At 49.2% G+C, this 19,479-nt stretch overlaps 1 protein-coding gene across 1 annotated transcript; it reads right to left on the bottom strand.

Annotated features, from left to right (window-relative positions):
* Positions 1–5,330: 5,330 nt before the first annotated feature.
* On the bottom strand, positions 5,331–18,862 carry KLHL36 (kelch like family member 36). The gene is made up of 5 exons (XM_015411283.1): positions 18,787–18,862; positions 15,757–15,844; positions 12,036–13,109; positions 10,508–10,665; positions 5,331–6,381 (listed from the first exon to the last, which is right to left on the bottom strand). Exons 2-5 carry the CDS (start codon positions 15,814–15,816, stop codon positions 5,826–5,828), a joined length of 1,848 nt encoding a protein of 615 aa, XP_015266769.1. The 5' UTR covers positions 15,817–15,844; positions 18,787–18,862; the 3' UTR covers positions 5,331–5,825.
* Between the last annotated feature and the right edge of the window lie 617 nt (positions 18,863–19,479).

Raw genomic sequence — 19,479 nt, 5'->3', positions numbered from 1 at the left:
GTGCGCTCCCGCAGGAAATGACCCCTGGTCCTTTCTTAGAAATAAGCCTCACTGAATATCAGGAGACTTCCTTTTGAGTCGACCTCTTCCCTGCGATGTCCTCTAGGGTCCCTAACAAAGTTCTCACAATTTTGCCCAACTACAACTAGCAAAATGATGTAGGTTAAAGTGGTATAAAAGAGTTGTATGCTGAGTAGCTAGGCCCCCTAGATCTCAAGCATGTTGCATACAAAATTACCCCCCACTTTGTAAATAGGAGAAAACAATAGCATCTATTAGCCACGGACAAACCTGTCATCATATCCCAAAGTAGCATTTTCACTGAAAATCGTTTATTGTCCAAATTCCTAACTCGCACTCGTACAGTTTAGAAAATGCGTGACCAGCGTCAAGCAGAATGCAGAACAGAATTGCATTTAGCTCAGTATCATTTACAAACACGGTGGGAAAAGTGTATGAAAACTGTCATGCCCTGATTCTGCTACCCTGTTACACGTCGCAGCAGGCCAAAGAAACATCCTTTTTGTCCTTGTAACAACAGGTACAAAACCTCTTTGAAAAACCATCCAAGGGAATTTTTGCGTCATGTTAATTCACAAGCAGTGTTCCCTCGAAGCTGAGTTAGCGTGAGCTAGCTCACAGCTTTTTAGCCTCCGGCTCACACGTTTTTGTCTTAGCCCAGGAAGGAGGGCTCCAGAGCAAACTGATTTATGCAGTAGCCAAATCACCTGCTCACAACTCTAATGCCAGGAGCTCATAAAGTAGAATTGTTGCTCCCACGACTCTGCCACTTAGAGGGAACATTGTTCACAAGTGGCGTAAGTTGTCATCACTGGCGCTGCCTCAGACCCGTTCAATCAACCAAGGGAATGACGGACCTGGGTTTTGCATCACACACATCAAGCTGCCTTATACTGAATTGGAGCCTTGATCGATCAAGGTCAGAATTTTCTACTCAACTGGCAGCAGCTCTCTGGGGTCTCAGGCAGAGGTCTTCCACATCACCTGGTACCTGATCCTTTCCACTGGATTGGATTGAATCTGGATCTCCTGCATGCAAAGCATAAGCTCTCCCACTGACCCACGGCCCCTCCCCACAACCCCATAACCAACTGTGATTGTCATAGTCAGAAAACCCTGCCCAAATAATGAGCAAATCCCTTTCTCACAATACAAGACCTCGTAGGCACTCAATTAAATTAATGAGCAATAGGTTTAGAATAGATAACGGGAAGTACTTCTTCACCCAAAACATGTGGAATTCACTGCTGCAGGAAGTGGTGGCAGCTACAAGCACAGACAGCTTCAAGGGGGGACCGGATCAACATATGGAGCAGAGGTCCATATAGCCACAAGATATAGATGGAATGGAACACTCTGTCTGGGACAGTGATGCTCTGTATTCTTGGTGCCTGGGGGGCAACAGTGGGAGGGGCTTCTGGTGTTCTGGCCCCACTGGTGGACCTCCTGATGGCACCTGGTTTTTGGCCACTGTGTGACACAGTGTTGGACTGGATGGGCCACTCGCCTGATCCAGCACTGGCTTCTCTTATGTTCTTACACAGGTCATGGCTGCATTCGGAAATCATAATAAACCTCTGCTTATGAAAGGCTCGGACACAGCTTGTTTGCAACACCCTGCATGCTCCACCCCTCCCTCTGCTTATGGGCAGAGTGCAACTGAATGCTTCCCAATCTGAGAAGCCTTCAACCAAATTTCCGTTTTCTACGACAGCAAAATTTGGATGGAGGAGACAAGCCACGTCCATGCCCATCACAAACAAGCAGGTTTTCCAGGACGCAGCCTGTGATAATACAGACCCCCCCAAGGCACACACAGGACTCGGCTATTCTGTCCCCTTGCCAATGTGTTGTTATTCATTGCAGCGGCACACTTATCGAGAAAGGCTCCGAGCATAGGAATGGTTACTCACAGTGCACACACCTTGTTCCAGGCCTGAAATGGTGGCATTTGAGTGGAAAGGAGGCAACCACATGATTGTTTTACATGCATACTCAAATCCTGGTTTTTCAACATGCTGGAAAAATAAAACCAGGATTTGCCTTTGACTGTGCCCCTCCCTCCCAAGGTGTTGAGGCCTGCTGTGTTAAAAAAAAAAACCCTGCTGAAATCTTCTCTGATTGGCTGGCTAAGACTCCTCCCCTCCTTGTCACTTCGACACTGTCCTCATTTCCATGACCGGAAGTTTATCAAGTCACAACTGAACCCTATAGGGCAGGGATGTCAAACATGAGGCCCAGGGGCCAAAACCGGCTCACCCAGGGCTCTTACGCAGCCCACGAGCAACTAGTGCAGGGGAGGGAACAGGAGACTCCTCGAGGGGGAATGGGCAGAGCCACTCCGACTGTGGCTTCAGCATGGCGGAACAGCCTCGTCTGCAGCCGTCAAGCAGCGTGGGAGTGTCTGCCCAGTGCCGCACTGCTGGCTCTCCAGTCTACCCATGTGGGTTTTCCTTTGCACACACACCCCACCCCAGCTCATGAGGCCTTGCAGTGAGGATGCACCAATTCAGAGCTTACCAACTGCTGACCCTTTCTACAGTTTATGTCTCCGGTACCTGGCATTACATTTTATGGCACACATGACTTGGCCCGACAAAGCGACATTTATGTCAGATCCGGCCCTTGTGACAAATGAGTTCGACACCCCTGCTGTGGGTTTTCAAGGCAAGAGACACATGGAGGTGGTCTGCCGTCGCTTGCCTCTGCATAGCAACCCTGGACTTCCTTGGCAGTCTCCCATCCAAGCCCTCACCAGGGCTGGCCCTGCTGAGCTTCTGAGATCTGATGTGATCGGGCTAACCTGGACTATCCAGGTCGAGGATGCCACACGCACGGTATCTCAAAGAACCAGCTAAGAGGTATGCAATCACCACCAGGGCTTTAAAAGGGGGGACGGCTGGAGAGTACAAGGTGGGAGCTGTCCAAGTGGCAATTTGAGTACTGTGGTATTTGGCTCCTCCATAAAGTTTACTCACTGTGGAGGTGGGCCAGTCATCTGCTCAGAGGCAGAATGAGTTCGACACCTCTGCTGTGGGTTTTCAAGGCAAGAGACACATGGAGGTGGTCTGCCGTTGCCTGCCTCTGCATAGCAACCCTGGACTTCCTTGGCAGTCTCCCATCCAAGCCCTCACCAGGGCTGGCCCTGCTGAGCTTCTGAGATCTGATGTGATCGGGCTAACCTGGACTATCCAGGTCGAGGATGCCACACGCACGGTATCTCAAAGAACCAGCTAAGAGGTATGCAATCACCACCAGGGCTTTAAAAGGGGGGACGGCTGGAGAGTACAAGGTGGGAGCTGTCCAAGTGGCAATTTGAGTACTGTGGTATTTGGCTCCTCCATAAAGTTTACTCACTGTGGAGGTGGGCCAGTCGTCTGCTCTGAGGCTAGAGTGATGCAGCAGGCAGGATGTCTTCAAAAACTTCCCTTAACGTGCAGAATAGCAAGGCAGGGAACAATTTAGACTTCACGATGCTGGAATCTTAACTACCAACAACCAACTACCAAGGGCTGGCCCTGCTGAGCTTCTGAGATCTGATGTGATCGGGCTAACCTGGACTATCCAGGTCGGGGATGCCACACGCACGGTATCTCAAAGAACCAGCTAAGAGGTATGCAATCACCACCAGGGCATTAAAAAGGGGGATGGAGAGCACAAGATGGGAGCTGCCCAAGTGGCAATTTGAGTACTGTGGTATTCGGCTCCTCCATAAAGTTTACTCACTGTGGAGGTGGGCCAGTCGTCTGCTCTGAGGCTAGAGTGATGCAGCAGGCAGGATGTCTTCAAAAACTTCCCTTAACGTGCAGAATAGCAAGGCAGGGAACAATTTAGACTTCACGATGCTGGAATCTTAACTACCAACAACCAACTACCAACTTCTAACTCAGGGGTGTCGAACTCATTTGTTATGAGGGCCGAATCTGACAGAAATGAGACCTTGTTGGGCCAGGCCATGTGCGTCATAAAATGTAATGCCAGGTAGCAGAGATATAAACTTTATAAAAGACACAAACACAAGGGTGTTTTTTTAAACTTAAAATAAAAACATGCTTAAAACATGAGCACTCTTGCAATATTTTGTTCATTTGACAGTGTCTACTGACACCTTTTGCTCTGAATTATTGCATCAAAACGTCTGTGCTGTTGCAATCTTGAGTATGCTGTTCAGCTGTGTAACTAAGCTGCAAACCTATGATGATGCAGCAGCAGCAGCAGAACTGGAAGAAGCAGCAGAAGACAGCCAGTTCCACTGCGGGCCTGATAGAAGCCCTCTGGGGTCCTGATCCGGCCCCCGGGCCACATGTTTGACACCCCTGTTCTAACTCGTCTATTCCAGAAGACACACCCATTCATGTGGAGAGAGGAAGTTCCACTTGGGCCCTAAGCCTGTCTCTTCAAGAGATAGGTTCCATATACTACCAGTACTTCTGATTGACATAAACTAGAATCCCCAACAGAGCTGAAGGGAATTTTCAGGACAGACACACATTCAGCCAAACCAGGGTCAATTAGTATCGGTTTATTTGCACTCTTAGCTGTCTGTAGCCTTAGCAAGCAAACCTTTGGCTAGAACTTCCATTGCTGCCAACGGTTGCCATGGTCTGCACTTTCTGCTCTTTTCAAATCTTCTAGAGAGCAGCGTAAAGCTATACCGACAGGCTGGGAAAGCCTCTCAAGCACCGTCTTCGGCAGAGTCGCACTTTTCGGAGTCCTTTGAAGTCAATGGGCTTGGAAGGGTGCGAAGCTGCAGAGAAAGGGAAGGTGAAACACGAGCTTCCTGGCAGTCACTGTTTGGCTGTGATTATGCAGTGGAAATCTTATTGTAAATAACACACAATATGACAGGCTGCAGTCTAGGTGTTAGCAAAAAAAGAAGAAAAAAAGTCTGTTTTAAAAAAAAGTATAAAAGTTTCCCGGAAAAAGGTTTTAACAAAAACACAACACCTTGGTTTTTCCGGACCGGTAGGGGAGTCTTTCCCGGCCTTGTCATTTAGGTTCCATCAGAACATTCGCATCGGTACAATGAAACAGCAGTACATGTGTCTAAAGTGAATGTATTACCGATAGATATAGAAGGACCCTTCGGCTCAAAACAAGGGACCGGCAGCCCCAATCCCACAAGGACGTAAGCCACATCTTGCTTCCGCTACCCGGTCCGGCTACTGAAGCTGCAGAGTCACCCAGTGGCTCCGGAACCGTTTGCGTGGTCTCCCATTCAAGTTTAAAAGACTGCGTCAGGAGACACAATGCAACGTTTGATACTCCACGCCCCTGTGGTTTTTAACACGAGTAACTTCTCCCCCTTGCCCCGCCCCTTCTGGATCAAAGCATCATCTGCCACTGAAGACATCCTTCCACCTTAAGGCTCCAGCCGGCCAATGAGATGCACAGGTCTGTGATCTGCTAGAGCAGAATCCAACCCGTTTCGGCATTTATTTATTCATTTGATTGATTTATACCATGCCCCCCCCGCCAAAGCAGACTCAGGGTGGCTTCTCTCTCTGGCCTCCCGCTTCCTGCCAGCACCCCCAGGCTGGTGTCCACCCTCCCTTCTCCACCCACCACCGTCTTCGGCAGATGTCTGGGTAGCAAATCATCCAACTGTCCTTCTCGCTTGGACTGCAGTTAACACTTATCACAGGGTATTCCCCAGCCTGATGGACAGAGACACGTTTGTCGTTCCTCTCCTACAGTTCCCCGAAGCTGTTCCTCAGTGGGCAAGAAAGAAAAAAAAAGAAGAAGAAGACAGGGTATTCATTCAGTCGAGGATTTGTACACATCCGTCCTCCGAGGGCGAGCCATCATCTCCCTTGATCCTGATGGCGCTTGCTCTTCGCCTTCTTCTTTTTGTCGTCCGACCTCGATCGCAGCACACAGACGCAAGCGGAAACCCCGGCGATGGCTTTCGGAAGGTCTGCCCCTTTCTGCCACTTATTCCTCTCTTTGTCGTACACCTGGACCGTTCGGGAGAAGACCGTGTCCTCCCAGCTGTATCCCCCGAGGATGTAGATCTTGCCTTCCCAAACAGCCACTCCAGACTCACTGTTGGCTTCCAGCAGAGAAGACACACGGGTCCACTGATTGCACTGCGGGCTGTAAGACTCCACGGCCAGAATGTCAAAGCGGGTCATGGTCTCCAGGTAGTCGTCACTGCCGCCGATGGAGTAGATGTTCTCCTCCAAGGTGCACATGCTGTGCCAGCCCCGGGCAGTGATCATGGGCCGCTTCTCTTCCCACACGTCCGTGTGATAATCGTAGCAGAGCAGGTTTTTGCGATAGGGACCGATTTGATAATCGTGACCCCCCGAGATGTAGACAAATTCATCGTGGACCGCTCCAGCGTGACCGTAGGTAAACCTAGAGCAGGGAGACAAGAGGACTCGTCAGCCTGTTCCAGAGGGTGGCCGTGTTGCTCTGCAGTCAAAGAGCTGAATTCCCAAGTCCTGCAGCACCTTAGAGACCAACAAACCTTTTCAAGACATGAGCTTTCGCAAAGATCCCTTCATCAGATACAAGTCAGAATGGAGATCTGTGAATCCTTGTATCCCAATCTGAAGGTGGGAGGGGAGTTGCACTTTCAGACTGAGTTATAAGGACTCGGGGATTTCGACTCTGGAAAGCTGATAACCCCCCCCCCCAAAAAAAACAACTTGTTGGTTGCTAGGGTGCTTGTGACGACCCCTTAACTGGGGAGGTCTGGTTTTACTTTAAAATGTTCTTTCTGTTTTGTTTTACTCTGTATATCCGGCTGCCACCAGGAAATTTTAAGGCTTTCCAAACCTTTATAATATAATATTTTTTTCTACTGGGTAGGTAGGTCGGGTCTTTAGGCTTTCAAGGGACTATGTGTTCCTCAGGATGTATTTATTTCAGAGCTGGTATACTTGAATGAAATAGGATTTATTTAAATAAAGCATAAATACGAGGGTAGAACCATGTAACTAGTAAAGTAGGTATAACACACAGTTTGCTCCCTACTTACAGGGATTTTTCATAGGTAACTTTGTAACACTTTTCCTTCAAGTCCATATAATCTTTACTGTTCCCTAGACTCTCAGCTTTCAGCTTATAACTCCTATAACACAGAACTGAATGTCTCTCCTTTCACACACAAATATTTAACTCAGAACTCTTATATCATACAAGACTGCTTCACTCTTTTCATACACAGGACCAACTTATCCCACACAGGGATGTGTCTCCTTCTCTCAGAGACAGACCTTAACTGACTTAACAACTGTCCTCATCAACTGTCTAAACTGTAACTCTTGACTGACATACACATCATCCACACAGCATCACTTCCAAAACCCCTTCCCCTTTCTGCCAATCACCAATCACACCACTTGCCTGTTTCAACCACCCTAGACTATCTCTCATCGCCATGCAATCAAACTTTTAAAGACACACACACACAGTTAAACATGAAATCATTACAGTGCTATTGATCTTATTGATCTGAGCTCTAGACCTCCTTTCAGCCCCAAAGGATACCCAAGCATGTCTTGCACTTGCCTATGTGGATCTGTGCATCAATGCCCCAATAGTTACTATTCATTTATTTAATATACCCTGCCTTTCTACCCAGTGGGGAGCCAAAGCACCTTACGTCTTTCTCCCCTCCTCCATGTTATCCTCAGAACAACCCTGTGAGGCAGGTGAGGCTGAGTGTGACTGGCCTAAGGTCACCCAGCGAGCTTCCATGGCAAGAACGTGGTTTCAGATCCGGGTCCAACACTCTTAATTGCTGCTCTGTAATGGCTCTCTGATACTGGAGAACAAGGACATAGCCACGGTAATCCATGCAATGGACACCTCCAGGAGAGACTACTGTAATTCGCTCTACATTGGCATACCCTTTGTGCCTGACCTGGAAGCTCCAACCGATCCAGAACGTGGCTGCACGGGTCCTTACGGGGACCCTTCATACGGTGCACATTCATCCAGTGCTATGTGAGCTGCACTGGCTCCCAGTGTAGCACCGGATTTGGTTCAAGGTCTTGGTTTTGACCTTCAAGGCTATTAGCTGTCAGGGACCTACATATCTTCGGGACTGCCTCTCCTGATACGCCCCTGGAAGAGTGTAAAGGTAAAGGTTCCCTTGCTCGAAAGCCAGTCAAATCCGACTCTAGAGTTGCGGTGCTCACCTCCGTTTCAAAGCCGAAGAGCCAGCGCTGTCCGAAGACGTTTCCGTGGTCATGTGGCTGGCATGACTAAACACCGAGGCGCATGGAACGCTGTTACCTTCCCACCGAAGTGGTACCTATTGATCTACTTGCAATTTCTTGCTTTCGAACGGCTAGGTTGGCAGGAGCTGGAACTAGAGACGGGAGCTCACTCCGTCATGCGGCACACTCGGGTCTCGAACTGCTGAACTACCGACCTTCCACAGCCTGCAGTTCAGCGTCTTAACCACTTGAGCCACCGCAGCTCCAGTAATAAGAACCTCCTGGTGGTCCCCAGCCCGAGAGAGATCCAGCGGTCCTAGAATAGCAGCAGGGCTTTTTCAGCCATGGCCCCCACCTGGTGGAACTCTTCTCTGCTAGAGAACATCCACACCCTATGGGATCCACACCCTACAGGATTACCATAGGGCTTGCAAGGCAGAGATGTTCCGCCAGGCATTTGGTTGAGGACAGCAACGGTCTAGCACTCACATGATCCCACCACCCTCCCTTTCCTCCATATTCCCCCTCCAACAAGAGTTCAAGATTGTCCATTGTCATAATCCAAGTAGCACCAAGGGATTTTGAAGGGAAATCCCATCCTTGCACTCCATGTGCTTCAACTCACAAAGCAGTCCTTTGTCTCTTCAAAGGACAGCATTTCCAGGTGCAATAAAACAAGCAGGGAGAGCCAGAACAGAGAGCAAGAGCCAGAGAGAGCAAGAGACTCTCTCTCTCATTGGGATCAAACAATTATAGTCCAATTCCAGTCACAAATTAGCTGTGGCCAGTAGCCAATTGTGAGTGGACATAGGTGTGTCCAATTGTTGGTTGCCATAGCTGCAACACAGGAATGGCTAGTAGTTTGGAGGCCACGCCTGCAATCACTTGACCTAGTTTCCAGGTACTTCATGGCCTACGTGACTTGTTGCATGTGAGGCCTAGTGGGGCCTTAAACAGTCTAGCTTCTAGCATGGAATTGTGAAGAATGTGGGTTATAAAGTTGTTCAGGCCATCTGGACCACCATTTGGCTTACACAGGAAATAACACACAGCCTGTTATCAGAAAGACATCACAGGAGAAGGCATGGAGACTTTTAGAAATCAATATTTCTATACAGCAGGTAGATACTGAAATTATCCGTCATCTTGGACAGGGTATTGTTTTTCAGAGGAATTGTTTTAATTTTCTTATGCATTGTATTTTGCCTTTGATGTAAGCCGCCCTGAGCCCGATGACAGGGAAGGACAGCCGAGCAAATTGAAATAAATAAGTAAGTAAGTAAAGGCATTCTGTTTTCAGGGAGCAAAATCTTTTCGCCTCCCCCAGCCTCTGTCTCGTTCTAAGGCCCACTGTGTCCCTTTATCTACCTTTCTGCTTGCCCCATCTCAGCCAGAAGCGTGTGTTAGTTTTGTATAGAGATGTGAAGGCCCGGGAAAAAAAACGGAAAAATTCAGGGGGGAAATGTTTTTTCCCCATTTTTTCCCTGAAGCCTTTTTTGTTTTTTCCCAAAAAACTGGAAAAATTGAAAAAAGAAAAGGAAAAAAATGATTGTGGAACATTTTATTTTAACATGATGACTAACATATTTTAAGACAAGGTGTTCAAATATTTTCCAAATCATTTCTTTTCTTTTCTTTTTTTTCCAAATCATTTCTAAAAAATATGTATGGTATCAGATTGATCTAATTTCAGTGCACTGGGGACAATCAAGTCCTAGGTTACAAACTGAACTCTCCAATGCAAGAACAAGATGCATTTCTTCCTTTAGGGGGTGCTATTGTTACCAGAAAAGAAAAAGATTTCAGTTTTGTTTTTGCATGTGGGTGGGTATTCCATTTCTAATAATTGTTTGGATACACTATATTTTTAATATGCTAGTTGTGATAATTTCATGCCAAGTAAAAATGTCCATAGTCATATTTTATGTTCCTAAAGTAACAGAATGACTTTAAATCTGGAAAAGAAAAAAGAAGTGCTAATGTAGCATTTTTTCAATTTTTCCAAAAATTTCTGTCCCCCCCCCCCCCGGGAAAAAGGCCAGGTTTTTTTTCGAGCTTCAAAATTTCCGGAAATTTTTCATCTCTAGTTTTGCACAGGTAATTTTTCATTAGGAAGGTCATGCAAGTTGTTTTCATGGTGTCACATGACATTGACTAAACACACTTTCAATCCGCTTTCAATGCACTTTGTGATTTTATTGTCAGAAGCGGCAAAAATCCACTTGCTATCGATTGCTACAGTGCATTGAAAGGGGATCGGACGTGCATTGCTTGGCATGTGGGAAACAGCTGGCAACTGATATCCTCAAGGTTACCTCGGCAGGCCTGCGACGTACATCCAGTCATCTCTCTCAGGGTTGTAGATCTCCACAGATGAGAGCGCTCCATTTTCATTCCTCCCACCAACAGCCACAAGCATATCTTTTACAGCGGCCAGATAGAAGTCCACTCGGCGTTGTCTCATGGAAGCTAGCTGCACAAAACAAACCAACATCTTTGAAGGGTCATCCATCATGCTGTGAGATGACCACAGTGGCCTTTTTGTCATAGCCGAAGCCAGGGGATATTCCCTCGGCAGCCTGTGGACCAGATGAGGTTAACAAAACTATACAAAAGGGGACTGTCCCAGGTGTGGATTACCTGCCAATGGCTGAAAAACGGTGTTTTAGAAGCTCAAGAAAACAACACAAATATCTCAAAGGGTCTATGCTCCTTTTAAAACAGGGTGCAACTCCATTGTTACTTTTATTTTAACTCCTTATTCAGTGAAAACAAGAACTCAAGCACAAACCAATGCCATTTGTTTCATCCAAGATTTGGCCCAGAACTCTTAATTCCTAGACATCTTACAGCAGAACTACTGAAATAGTTCCATGAATATTTTGAAGAAGTTCCTGCTAGGCTTTTTCTACTACAAAAAAAGCCCTGAGTGGAGGAGTGGGGAATCAAACCCGGTTCTCCCAGATTAGAGTCCACCCACTTAACCACTACACCAAACTGGCTCTCAAATGTTCAAATAAATAAATAAATAAATAAATATATGTCAAGCAAGAATTCCTTTCTTTCGCTAACATATACTTTACTTGATTTGTTTATATATTAAATTTGTTAATCGCCCAGTCCCTGCAGTGCAGGGCTCTGGGTGATGTACATCATTCATAAAAACATCCAAGATAAAACAATTAAAACCAGGGCTTTTTTTGTAGAAAAAGCCCAGCAGGAACTCATTAGCATAATAGGCCACACCCAACAACAGAAACTCATTAGCATATCCAGCCACACCCCTGACAGCATGGCTCATTAGCATATTAGGCCACACCCCCACGTTACCAGAAGTCTGGTCATCCAGCCACACCCACCTTTTGCTTCTTATTCTGTTTACCTTGATTGTTGTCAAAACCCAGGGCCTTTTTTGTAGCAGGAACTCCTTTGCATGTTAGGCCACGTTCCTGCCCCAAAATAGCCCTGAAAAACATTTACTAAGATATTTCAAACAAGAGGTGGCGAATATTAATTTATCCCATTGCAAGCGTGCCGGCCGCTTTGCGGGCAGGGGGGAAGAGGGTAACAGAGATCTGGAAAGCAGCTGGGGCAGGAAGGGTGCCAGCTATGATGGAAACCGTGGCTGTCCTCAGCCAAAGGCCTAGCAGAACATCTCTGTCTTACAGGCCCTGCGGAACTGCATAAGGTCCTGCAGGGCCCTGATGATGGTATTTGGCAGAGAGCTCCGCCAGGTTGGGGCCACCACCGAAAAGGCCCCGGCCCTGGTCGAGGGCAGCCAGATAACTTTACAAAAATTGAAAGGGAAAATAAATTATATACACATTACAGCTCAAGCCTCACCTTTATCCATTGGTTACACCGAGGGTCATACCTATATAGAAGATTGGACGCCGCGTCGCCCCCATTGTCTCGTGAAAAGCTGCCGCCTGCGACGAAAATAAATCCGCCCAGCACTGCGGCGCAGTGGTGGCTCCGCCTGGCAGGGAGGTGTGTCTCCCTCACCCACTGCCCCCTCTTGGCGTCGAGGAAGCAGGTGTCGTCGCTCAGCTCCAGGCAGTGTTCCGACACCTCCCCGCCGACAAAGAGAAGCTTCTCTTCACTCGCCCGGAGAACGGTTCTCTTGTTCTGCAGGACCGGCTGAGCGGTGACGTTGTTGTGATAGTTGACGGCTTCTTCGACAAAACTCTCGCAGTTGGTCTCTTTGGGGATGAGAGAGCAGATGGCCGGCTTGACCCGGTGCAGGAGGTCGCTCTTGGGGATCAAGGGGAAGTGAATGTTTTCCAAGATCCGGTAGGCCTCGGTCTCCCTTTCCGGATACTGCGTCACCCACTGCAGGGCGGCCTGTAGCAGATCGTGCTCGCATTCCTGTTGGACGTTGTTGCTGGCGAGGTACTGGCACAGCTTCTGGATAGAAACGTTCTGCAGGAAATCCGACGTGAAGGAGAGCGTGCCGAAGTTCCGCAAGATGAACGTGTCGATGTAGGCGTCCAGGTGCCGGAGGTTGTAGATGGAGGCCAGCTCTTGGAGGTACAGGTAATTCTCCTCGCTCACCTCGTTCTCCAGGTACTCGCAACAGAAGTCAACCACCTTCCAGATCTGCAGCAGGTGGGCCGTTTCCAAAACGTAGTCGATATTCCCACCGTCCAGGGACAGGTCGCAGCCGTAGAGGAAATCCACGATGGCTTTGAGGCCGATGTAGGAGGCGCCAAAGAGCTCCACCTCCTTCTGGTAGGCCTCCCGCATGCCAATGGTGAACATGGAGTTGAAGTAGTCACTGCAGACAGCCAGGATGTTCCGATGGGCCGGAACTCTCTGCTCTTCCGCCACCAGAATGATGTCACAGAAGAGGCCCTGGTTCCGCTGTTCGTTCAAGCTCTGAAGAACCAGGCTGGAGTGGTCGGCCCATTTGTACACCTGGAATAAAGAGCCGGCGTCAGAAGCACTCTTGGCTTAAGCAGGTGAGGCTCCGAATCAGAAAGGCAGGTGTGGCTTGGTACCCCAAGAATGGTAGTGGTTTGGTGTCGTGGTTAAGTGCGCAGACTCTAATCTGGGAGAACCAGGTTCGATTCCCCACTCCTCCACTTGCACCTGGCTGGATGACCTTGGGTCAGTCACAAGCTCTGGCACAGCTGTTCCTGAAAGAGCAGTTTGTGCCAGAGCTCTCTCAGCCCCACCTACCTTGCAGGGTGCCTGTTGTGGGGAGGGGGAGGGAAAGGAGTTTGTAAGCCGCTCTGAGACTCCGAGTGAAGGGCAGCGTATAAATCCAATCTCTTCTTCTTCTTCTCTTCTATCTCCATTGCCGCTCCCTGCTTCACAACCGGTTGGGACAAACCAACCAGTGGGGGTAAGCCCAGAAACTAATGTATGATGTAGCTTATTCCCATCACCTCTCATGTCCCTGGTTTGGGTCCCACTATAAGTCCTATGAGGAGAGGAAAGTAAATTGGGTTTATACCCCACCCTTCACTACCCGAAGGAGTCTCAAAGCGGTTTATAATTCCCTTCCCCACAACAAACACCCCGTGAAGTAGGTGGGGCTGAGAGAGCTCTTTCAGGAACTGCCCTTGCAAGACCAGCTCTGAAAGAACTTGTGACTGACCCAAGATCACACCAGCAACTACATGTGAAGGAGTGAGGAATCAAACCCAGTTCTCCCAGATTACAGTCTGCGTTCCTAACCACTACACCAAACTGGAGGAGAAGCTGAAGGTGTTGGGAGTCTCTACGGACACGTTCACAATGTCATTTCAAACCAGTTGTTATCCATCGCTAGTCTGATTCCTAGTAAAACTACAGGGGGACAAAGGTTTCAGACAGCATATTTAAATCCATTTATGAGCCATCTGAAGTGCTCAGCCCATTTCAAACCGTGCCACTTTCCCCCTGCTCTTTTTGACGACAGACCGATATAGCAATTTGATGCTGGCAATAGAGCACCAAATTGCTATACTGGTCTAGTGCTATAGTGCAGAAGTTAGAAGGTTTATGAAAAATAGAACATGCTGCAAAAAAGGTGAGGGGAGGCGGTGCTTTCAGCACACCTCTGACATGTTAAACACCACACTACAGCGATAAACTGATACCTCACCAGTTTATTCATCATCTCCTTATTCCCAAACAGTAGCAGATAACCAGCATCATGTTTTGTTCTTATTTCAATAAACCATCTTTTGTTCAAGTTTATCCCAGAATTCAGTTCTATCTTTCCTCAAGACCACATAGATCCCTGAAAAGCCCAGACTCTGGGTCACATTACCAACAGCAAAGGAGAGAAGGTTTGGAAGTCCTTAAATTCCTGGTGGCGGCAGGAAATACCCAGTTTACAAAAGCAAAGAACACATCTAAAATGAAAACCAGTCCTCCCAAATAAGAGGACGCCACACTCGTTATTAGGGATATTATAGTTTTGTCGTCCCTGTGTTGGTAAGGGTTGGTGGTCCCTTCCGACTCTGAGATTAAATGAATACACACGTGAGGAGCTATGGATCCACAAGGGTTAAGCTGACACTGAATATGATACAAGTACAAAATTTATTCAGGTGTACACATTTTTAAAAAACTTTTTAAGGCTAGATATAGTATATATTTATATGTTTACTGTTGTATAAGATAGGCCTCAGGTAAAGCCAATTATAGTCCACCAATAATTCTGGTAGCATAAACTTGCGTGAGTTGAATGTATGTCACTCCATCCTGTACAAATATCCGGCCTTATACTGCATATGTATTTAACATCTTATGTAAAAGATTCTTTTTGAATGTATCTCAAGTTTGTATTTTGGATTGTGACCACTGAGGAAGTCCCCTAGGTGCCAAAATGCATTTGGTTCAGCTGCACAGCACTAACCCATCTATGTATGAGTGTTGAGAAGTTTTTTTATGTCTGAATGTGAATATCTTTAATGGGTCTAAGTTTTTTAAAAATGTGTACACCTGAATAAATTTTGTACTTGTATCACATTCAGTGTCAGCTTAACCCTTGTGGATCCATAGCAGCTTTGGGGGGTTGAGTTTTCCTTCTTCCCCTCCCCCCTTTTCTTTTCCCCTTCCCTTCCTTTTTTGTCCGTGTACACACGTGAGGAGGCCATATTAGACCATGATCACACCCCAGGTGTAGACGCAGCTGTAAAGAACTTTGGTTCCGTTAAAATTCTGTTCTGATTCAAAGTTTGGTCCGGGCTTCAGATGGGGCCTGTTTGTGAGTTAAACAGAGTTCAAAACCGCCCTGCTGAGAAAGAACACAGTGACCTTGGTGAAGTGCAGATAACACAGCTGCGATGGGGAGTTGGGAAGCTTGGTACCATCTTCCCCATTCGCTGCATTCCTTCCTATTGAGCTGTGATTTGCACCTGTGGGAAAGGGGCCATGCCTAGCTGCAGGTTGGCTCTATGCCTTCCTCTCAGGTCAGACCACCGCTTAGGTCACCTGTTCAGCTACTGGTCCAACACTCTGGCTACGTGTCACCACAAGGAGACCTGATTGGTGACAGCAACAGACTACTGTATCAACCAAGAAGCCGCAGTCTAGCAAACGTATGAAGAAAGACATGCCAAAACCAGACCTTTGACGTTTCACTTATCTTGTGAGGACGTGAAATTCTTGCCTGTCTGGTTCCCTCCATGGCTGGGCCGTTTGTGGTCCTGTGGATGCTGAGGGGGAAAAAAAATCCAAAATCAGCTTTGTGTGAGCCTCAACCAACAATGCACATATGTGACCCATGGGCCAAATGTTTTAATTTTTGCTCAATTTGAAATAGTGTTACGCCTTGCCGTTTGGTTCAGAGAACTTCCACGGCAGCTTACAAACCAAAGCTGCTAATAGTCTCCCTGGAACTGCAGCTCATAATAAGGCCATAGGGTTGCCAACTCAAAATTAGGACATTCCTGGAGATTAGGGGGTGGAGTTGAAGTCTGGGGAGGGTGGCGTTTGGGGACGAGAAGCACCTCATCGGGGTATATTGCCGTAGAGTCCACCCTCCAAAGCAACCCATTTTCTCCAGGGGAACTGATCGCTGTCATCTGGAGACCATTTGTAATTCCAGGAGATCTCCAGGCCCTGGAGGTTGACAACCTTATCTTAGTCAAGCAGCAATGAAAACAGCAAGAGCACAGCAAGCAATGAACTTCTGGAGAAACACATGGGACTTCTCCTGCCATCTAAAGACCAGTGAAGAAGGTGCTACGGGAGGGGGTTCAAAAACAGGAGTGCCACCACAGAGAAGGCCCTGTTCTCCATTGTAATGGAATGGGTCAGAAAGATGCTTTGGTCAAGGGGCAGGGACTGTGGACACTACTACTTGTACTGTCTGGCTCTGTAAGTGTGCTTCTACTAGGGATGCCCAGCCTCCAGGTGGGACCTGGGGATTCCCCGGAACTACAACTCATCTCCAGACTGCAGAGATCAGTTCCCCTGGAGAAAACGGCTGCTTTGGAGGGTGGACTCCGTGGCACTCTGTCCTCCTGGGGTCCCTCCCCTCGCCAGATTCTACCTTCCCCCGGTTCCATCCCAAATCTCCAGGAATTCCCCAATCCAGACTTGGCACCCCTAGGGATGCAGAAGGAAAAATAGCAGAGGAGAAGGAGGAGTCCACATCCAAGTGGTGTCTTTGGTTTCTGGCCTCTTTCGGAGTGGCTGGAAAGGCAAAGCCCAGGGTTGCCAACTCCCATTTGGGAGAATCCTACGGCTTTGGGGGTGAAACCTGGGGACCAACGCTCCCTCTAAGCTGTGGAGTCTTGTAAGCAAAAATTCTACTTTGTGAGCTGCTGGCATTCAAGTGGTGAGCGAGCGATTTGGCTACAGCATAGATTACTTTGCTCCGGAGCCACCCTTCCTGAGCAAAGACAAAAAGGTGTGAGCCCGGGGGCTAAAAAAACCCGTGAGCTGCGGTAGCTCAAGTGGTTAAGACGCTGAACTGCAGGCTGTGGACGGTTGGTCGTTCAGCAGTTCGAGACCCGAGTGTGCCGCATGACGGAGTGAGCTCCCGTCTCTAGTTCCAGCTCCTGCCAACCTAGCAGTTCGAAAGCAAGAAATTGCAAGGAGATAAATAGGTACCACTTCGGTGGGAAGAAGGTAACAGCGTTCCGTGCGCCTTGGTGTTTAGTCATGCCGGCCACATGACCACGGAAACGTCTTCGGACAGCGCTGGCTCTTCGGCTTTGAAACGGAGATGACCACCGCAACCCTAGAGTCGGACCCGACTGGCTTTCGAGCAAGGGAACCTTTACCTTTAGGTCACACTAGCTCAGCTTGGAGGAAACACTGAATCTAAGTAGGGTTACCAATTCCGGGTTGGGAAATCCCTGGAGATTTGGGGGTGGCGCCTGGGCAGGCAGATTTTGAGGAGGGGGGGATTGGGGGGGTAATAATGCCATGAGGCCTACCCTCCAAAGCAGCCATTTTTTCCCCAGGGGAAATTATCTCTGTCTCCGGGAGATCAGCTGTGATTCCCGGTCTCCAGGCCTCACCTGATGGCTGGCACCCCTAATTCTAAGTGTGGTGGGAAGGAGTTGGACACAGGGCCGGCCCTATCACTAGGCCTGCTAGTATCTCGCCTAGGGCGGAGATACTAGCAGGGCACCAATTCCCCTGCCACTGCCCCCGCCAAAAGCCCCCACCCTGCCCAAAGCCGCCCGCTGCTCCTTTCGCCGTATTGACGGCAGCGCGGTAGCAGCGTGCATGCTGCTCTGTGTCAGCCGCCGTGTGCCCATGCCAGCTCCTGGGGAGCGCTCAGTCGACTGCCCGGAAGGGGGCGTGGAGGCTCCGGAGCCCGCCTCCCCGCCCCCTTCCCACGTGCACCTTCCGTTTCTCCGAGGCAGGTAAGCGGCAGTGTGGGGAGAGGAAAGGCACTCTGCATGTGCGCAGAGGCTAGTTCGCCCTGGTGCGACTGCGCTGGGGGAGGGAGCGGCCCATGAGGGTCGGGGGATGGTTTTTGGAGGCCCAGGTCAACTCCCCTGCTCCCAGCAGGCAGGTCCCTGTGGAGGGAGGGAGGGAGGCTCGCCCCTACCTGGCCCGCCCAGCACCATTGGCGGCGCCCACTGCCAATCCCTGCCACTGCTGGGCCGCTTCCTGGCCAGGGACTGCGGGAAGTGCTTGGGCCAAGCGGGGGTTCTGGCTTAGAAAGGCCCCCTGGGCGGGCGGTGGTGGCGGGGAACGGAGCCCTCTCTCGGCCGGCCCTGCTGCTGGGACCCAGCTGGGAGGTCTCCAGGCCCCAACAGGAGGTTGGCATCTGAGGGGGGCGCCACGAGACAGCCTGGCCTAGGGTGCAGAAACCCCTCGGGCCGGCCCTGGTTGGACACACAGTCCTCGGCCTGAAACAAATGCCCCGGGATGGCGCAACTGGGCATCCGGACTGCAGACTTCTGTCTGCCCTCTTGCAAAGACTGCCCAACTCCGCTTGGTGCAATGATAACACTGCAAGCTGAGACAGGCTCCGCTCGTTCGGAGCAGAAAGGTAAAGGTAGGAAGGGGGATGGGGGGGGCCCGGCGCCTATGGATGCCCGGGCTCCATCCTAGGCGAGTGGGAATTTCCCATCATGCCTCATCCCGAGACAGGCCAGGCTGCAGGAGGCAGCGGTCCCCCGGAGGCTCTTACCGCAGGGCTCACGGCTGCCGCGCTTGCATTTCCCTCCTCTCCCTCCGCAGCCATGTCTGATCCAGGAAACGCTGGCCGGAGCGAAAGGGGAGCGCGCCAATGAGAGGAGAGGGAGGCAGGCCCGGAGGGTGGGACCGGCCGAGGCTGGGGGCGGCTCTCGCTGGCGCGCTCTGACGCTCAGCCAAGTCCCTGCAAGCAAACAAGAGAAGCGGCGGCAGCTGCCTCTGCGGCACAGAGGTCAAGGTTCTGGGCATTAAGATTCCGCTCAGGCGAGGGGGAGAGGAGAGGCGGCTTCCTCTGTCGGCTTGGTTGAAATGAACTATTTGAAGAATTCCGGCTGGGTGGGAAAGAAAGAAAGAAAGAAAGAAAGAAAGAAAGAAAGAAAGAAAGAAAGAAAGAAAGAAAGAAAGAAAGAAAGAAAGAAAGAAAGAAAGAAAGAAAGAAAGAAAGAAAGAGAGACAACAAAAATATTTCTAAAGGAGCTCGTTTCAAGCTCAGTAGGGGAGACCAAAAAGATTTCTCTAAGATGCTAAGGTCTCTAAGGTGCTGGACTGGTTGGTGTACTGCAGGCCAAGGTAGCTAATCTCCTGAAACGATCGCCGAAGGAGAATCCAGGGCGAAGCTGCTGAGTCAAGACATTTGATTGCATTCTCCAAAACCCGATCAAAAGTCAGGCATGTCTCAGCCCTTGTG

Source organism: Gekko japonicus, unplaced genomic scaffold (genome assembly GCF_001447785.1).
Source record: "Gekko japonicus isolate JY-2015 unplaced genomic scaffold, Gekko_japonicus_V1.1 scaffold1958, whole genome shotgun sequence".
Taxonomy (NCBI): domain Eukaryota; kingdom Metazoa; phylum Chordata; class Lepidosauria; order Squamata; family Gekkonidae; genus Gekko; species Gekko japonicus.
The sequence above is the reverse complement of the archived record's forward strand: the minus strand, read 5'-3'. Positions and strand labels throughout refer to the sequence as shown.

Coding starts and splice junctions, on each gene's coding strand:
- KLHL36 (XM_015411283.1), bottom strand. CDS start 15,816: ATGGAGGGAACCAGACAGGCAAGAATTTCACGTCCTCACAAGATAAGT. Junction 13,110..15,756: donor AGATAAGTGAAACGTCAAAG/GTCTGGTTTTGG, acceptor TCTTTATTCCAG/GTGTACAAATGGGCCGACCA. Junction 6,382..10,507: donor TACGTCGCAGGCCTGCCGAG/GTAACCTTGAGG, acceptor TCCCTGCTCTAG/GTTTACCTACGGTCACGCTG.